We start from the raw sequence: 5,435 nt of genomic DNA on the forward strand, positions 1-5,435 counted from the left end.
TGTCTGTACATAATGCCCTACCTCGGGGAACCCGGCCCCTCTGCCTGAATGTGAAACCAAAGTGCTGTTGTCCAGAGAGACATTCTGACCCTGCTCACCTATGTATGGCTGCAAGAAAGAGGAAATTAACACAGCCCCTCCCGAAGCTGACCATTCCAGGGGGTATTTGCAAGATTAATGGCCTTTGTACTTTACTTCCTCACCTCTTCCTCCTCTGTAAAATAACCTGGCATCCAAACCCTGATAAGATGGTTATTTTGAGACACTAGTCTGCCATCTTCTTGATCTGCCGGCTTTCCAAATAAGGTTGTTATTCCTTGCCTCAACACCTCGTCTACTGATTTATCGGTCTGTCGTGGGGTGAGCAGAGGGGACTTGGACTCAGTAACAGTACCACAAGCAGCAGGGCTCCAAGGTCACTGGAAATATCCTGGCAGGGAGGGGCCACTGGGCAATAGAGATCAACCTGAGAGTGCCAGTATCTTTCCAATGGATATTTACAGATTTAAGAGCCTCAAGGAATGTAGAACTGGTGATGGTTAATGCTAGCCTTCTAATCAGCAGTTTGTTTGCTTGCTTTTTTTTTTTTTTTTCTATAACATCTTATCTTCTTTTGGCCTTCTGCCAGACAAAGTTGACTTTACTGGAAATCTGTGCCTTTCCTTCCCACCAGCTCTGCACCAGAAGGGAATTCTTTGTCATTAGTTCCAGCAAGCACTACCCGGCTCTGGTGCTTTACCTCCCCTCCTCTTGGAATTAGACAGGCTTAGATTTCCTCATCCTTGGCAGACAAACCCTTCAGTCTCCTTCCACGCACACTTGCTCCCGCTGCCCATCTTGGCAGCACAAGAGCAGTTGCAGCTGCAACTTTCTTTTATTCTTTGCCATCCTTATCTTTATTGCCTGCACCTACTGGGACTCACTGCTCTTTTTCAGTGTAGTACCTCTCAGTAATTTGGTGGTTTTTCTGGGGAAAACATAGCTTTGACAGTTTTGTCTAAGGAATTGAACTTTAAACGTGGTTCAGGATAACCTCCAGAAAGAGGCCTTTTTCGGCTCTTTGTATTTTAATTAAGTGTTGCTGCTAAAACAGGCATTCAAGTTGTGGCCTGGAGGGAGAGCAGGGTTGGCATCTGACTCTGTGAGAAGTTTTCACTTCCCCTGCTGTGGATAGTTCTACCTGTGCCTGCTGGGGATTTCTGAGAAGCAAACTGTCTCCCTCTTCTCCATCTAGCTCTTTGAATTTTAGAGAGGGAGAGTCTTACCACTTGTTTTTCTGGTTTTTTACTTTGATCTGAACTTCCTGATTTATATAGATGGGAATGGTCATACTGAGCAACAAATTCCTCTCATTTTATTTTCTAAAAAATTTTAAAATATTTATTTACTTATTTAGCTTCACTGGGTCTTAGTTGAGGCATGCACGATCTTCAGCCTTCCTCTCGGCGTGTGGGATCTTTTTAGTTACAGCATATGAACTCCTAGTTGTGGTATACGGGATCTAGTTCCCTAACTGGGGATTAAACCTGGGCCCCCTACATTGGGAGATGAGCTATTGGACCACCAGGCAAGTCCCAATTTCTCTCATTTTAATGTTTCTAGATCCCATGTTCTGTTCGTGGGCAATGTTTTTGCTGACCCTAGAAATGCTGTCTTTTGGTTAATGCCAAAGGGCGTGCCAGCCTTGCTCAGGAGTCTTTTTCAAAAGATGATTAGCATTTGAAGTCTGTTCTTAGTGTAATTGGTGGAGTACACCAAATACTTCGTGTGTGTACATGCTGAGCTGCTAACTCCATCCCCGATTCTTGCTTTTCCTTCCAGAGTGCCACCCCACCTGCAGGCAATGCCACGGCCCGTTGGAGTCTGACTGCATCTCCTGCCACCCTCACGTTCCTCTGACTGCTGGGAGCTGCAGGGCCCGCTGTAAAGAGGAGCAGTTCCTCAACCTCGTGGGCTACTGTGCTGGTAAGTGAGTCCCCGTCACAGGCTCAGAAATCCCTAGCCTAAGGCTGGGGCTCTTCATGCCAGGCCCCAGAAGGCTCTTGTATTTGTCCTTTGTCATCAGATTAAGAGCTCTCTCTTGGGAGATGTTTGTCTCATGTCCAAAAATTCACTTCACTGCTTTCTATCTGACATTTAGTAAATATCTGTGGATTCAAGTGGAATCTTCTAATGATACTCTTGCAGTTCCTGAAAAAATCTTAGAACTTCATATTAATGAAAACTGAAGTCATGATAATGATTGCTTACATGCATGCAGCGCACTTTGGCTTCAGACCGCAAGAAGCAGGTTCAAGATAGTCACGCACTCTGAAAACTGTTGCCCTCTTGTCTGCTGCTATCTGTTATCTCCTGCTGTGAAGAACCTTTGTCATCAGCCCTGAGCTCACACAACGACAACAACCAGGCACAAAAGTGTAGGGAGATCAACCTAGAAGCAAATCATTGCTTCAGGAAATGGGATTTTTTTTTCCTCCTCAGTTTAGTACTCAGATCATAAAAGGAAGTAAATTAGGAAACCAAAAAAGAAAAATAAGCAGCAATAATAAGAGCAACGGCTTTACTGGGACTTCCCTGGTGGTCCAGTGGTTAAGTGTCTGTGCACTCAATACAGTGGGCACAGGTTCAATCCCTGATCAGGGAACTAAGATCCCACATGCTGCATGGGTTGGCCACAGATTTTGTTTAAAAAGCAGCTTACTGGAAAGACACCTGGAATTTGGATAATGATGCAGTAGCCATGCAGTGTTTGTGTTCATCCATCCATTCCTACAATAAATATCTTTGAGTGTCTAACAGTGGTCATATGCTCAGAATATATTAAAAAAAAAAAGATTAATAAGACGACGATTGTACCCTCAAAGAGTTTAAGTCTGGAAAGGGGGACTTACAGACTAGTGGGTTATTTTATATTTCTTGACCCAATTCTCCAAGTTGCATGAGAAAGTTGAAGAGATTTGCCTATAGCTGCTGTTGTCACGCTCTGAAGGGCTTGAGTGGGAAGCATCCTGGGATCCACTGGGCAAAAGGGGAAGCTGAAAATTCTGGTTAGACACACCCTGGAGGGGCTGACCTGGCTGTAGGGCTTGTTCCCAGGCAGGGAGGGAGTGTGGCCAGTTGTCTCCATCAGAGTATCGAGGTGGCCCGTTCAACACAGTGAGTAAATGGTATTGGTGCTTCATGTGTGGCTGGGGTGCCCCAGTCCCGGGTGATTTATTTCTTTTTGAGCATGACCTGGGCTCAGACAGTAAAGAATATGCCTGCACTGTAGGAGACCCAGGTTAAATCCCTGGGTCAGAAAGATCCCCTGGAGAAGGAAATGGCAACCCACTCCAGTATTCTTGCCTGGGAAATCCCACAGACAGAGAAACCTGGCAGCTACAGTCCATGGGGTCACAAAGAGTCATACAGAACTGAGCGACTAACACTGAGCTTAAGACTAGACATTAGAAGGAATTCCCTTGTGGTCCAATGGTTAGGACTCCACACTTTCACTGCTGGGGGCCTGCCTTTGATCCTTGATGGGGAACTAAGAAACCACAAGCTGTGTAGTACCACCAAAAAAAAATAATAAAAGAGTGAAAAAATGACTTGACATGAGAGTCCAAGATCTATACCCTAGGAAGACAGAACTCTTGAAAGCAGCCAAGACCTGCTAGGATTCAGAGCAAAACCTGATTATAGCGACTACAAACATTTTAGGAACAATGGAAAGTAGAAACTCAGAGAGTCCAGGCTTCAGATGGATGTGATAGCCCACAACTAGAGGGGCTTCCCTGATGGTTCAGACAGTAAAGAATCTGCCTGCAATGCCAGAGACTCAGGTTTAGTCCCTGGGTTGGAAAGATCCCCTGGAGACAGGCATGGCAACCCACCCCAGCATTCCTCCTGCCTGAGAATTCCAAGGACAGAGGAGCCTAGCACTGATTCCTATGTTAGGATACAAAGGAGCAACTCCTAAGAGGTCCTGACACGGTTAAAGCACATTGGTAGATATTTATTGAGGATCACCTGAGCCCAGGGTGCTGAGTTTGAGGGGACTTAGAGATCTTCCAGGCTACTTAAGGAGATGACACAAGTACAGTTAACAGATAGTACAAAGCAATTTATGGATCATAGCCTCTTTAGGCAGTATGGTATGTATGGAGGAGGGAGGAATAAAAGATATGGACAGGTGGGGCCTAAAATTCTTCCTGAAGAATAGCTAGGATTCTGTTAGACAGAGGGAAATGGGGTGGGCATTCCAGGTGTATTTCTACTGGGAAACAGGGACAGCAGTAGAACATGTGGGCCATTCGTGGCCAGTGAGAGTGGTCCAACCTGGCTGAAGGACCTGGTTTGAATTAAGCCGAATTAGGTGAAATGATTGGAAAATGTAAGTTGGAGCCAGGGTCTACAGAATGCAGAGTTCTAGGCTGAAAAATCTGGACTGACTCTTGTGGGCAATGATAGGACTATGAGAGTTTTAGAGGGAACTGTGAGAGCTAAGACTGTATTACAGGCAGGAAGGCTGCAAGCTGCATGGAAGATGGATTGGAAGCTGTAAAGATGATAGAGATGTTAGAAGGTTGAACCTTCATAATGGCTTTTCTATTTTCAAACTATTCTGAGTGTGGAACCTAAACACTTTATGCTAGGGCCATTTTATAAATAAATGTTTATATAAGCAGATCGGTAATTTTTAATTTTTAATCAGCTCAGTTCTATCCAATGTCCAGAGGCCTCTTTGATGGTAAATTAGGTGATTAGGAATTGCATTAACTTTTTAAGGCTTATATGGGATCAGTGGAATAAAGAATTATTCAGTTCATTTCAGTTGCTCAGTCATGTCTGACTCTTTGTGACCCCATGAATCACAGCACGCCAGGCCTTTCTGTCCATCACCAACTCCAGGAGTTTACTCAAACTCATGTCCATCGAGTCGGTGATGCCATCCAGCCATCTCATCCTCTGTCATCCCCTTCTCCTCCTGCCCCCAATCCCTCCCAGCATCAGAGTCTTTTCCAGTGAGTCAACTCTTCACATGAGGTGGCCAAAGTATTGGAGTTTCAGCTTTAGCATCAGTCCTTCCAATGAATACCCAGGACTGATCTCCTTCATAATAGACTGGTTGGATCTCCTTGCAGTCGAAGGGACTCTCAAGAGTCTTCTCCAACACCACACTTCAAAAGCATCAATTCTTCAGCACTCAGCTTTCTTCACAGTCCAACTCTCACATCCATACATGAATACAGGAAAAACCATAGCCTTGACTAGATGAACCTTTGTTGGCAAAGTAATGTCTCTGCTTTTTAATATGCTGTCTAGGTTGGTCATAACTTTCCTTCCAAGGAGTAAGCGTCTTTTAATTTCATGGCTGCAATCACTATCTGCAGTGATTTTGGAGCCCAGAAAAATAAAGTCTGACACTGTTTCCACTGTTTCCGCATCTATTT

The 5,435-nt window shown here is 44.7% G+C and overlaps 1 protein-coding gene across 1 annotated transcript in view; it reads left to right on the plus strand.

The window, feature by feature from the left end:
* FRAS1 (Fraser extracellular matrix complex subunit 1) overlaps positions 1–5,435 on the plus strand; it is a 535,710-nt gene that overhangs the window by 310,751 nt on the left and 219,524 nt on the right. The window contains exon 20 of the mRNA XM_010845896.1: positions 1,822–1,965. Within this exon, the coding sequence (XP_010844198.1) occupies positions 1,822–1,965 (144 nt within the window). The remainder of the gene's footprint in view (positions 1–1,821; positions 1,966–5,435) is intronic.

Source organism: Bison bison, unplaced genomic scaffold (genome assembly GCF_000754665.1).
Source record: "Bison bison bison isolate TAMUID 2011002044 unplaced genomic scaffold, Bison_UMD1.0 scf7180017864228, whole genome shotgun sequence".
NCBI classification, from domain to species: domain Eukaryota; kingdom Metazoa; phylum Chordata; class Mammalia; order Artiodactyla; family Bovidae; genus Bison; species Bison bison.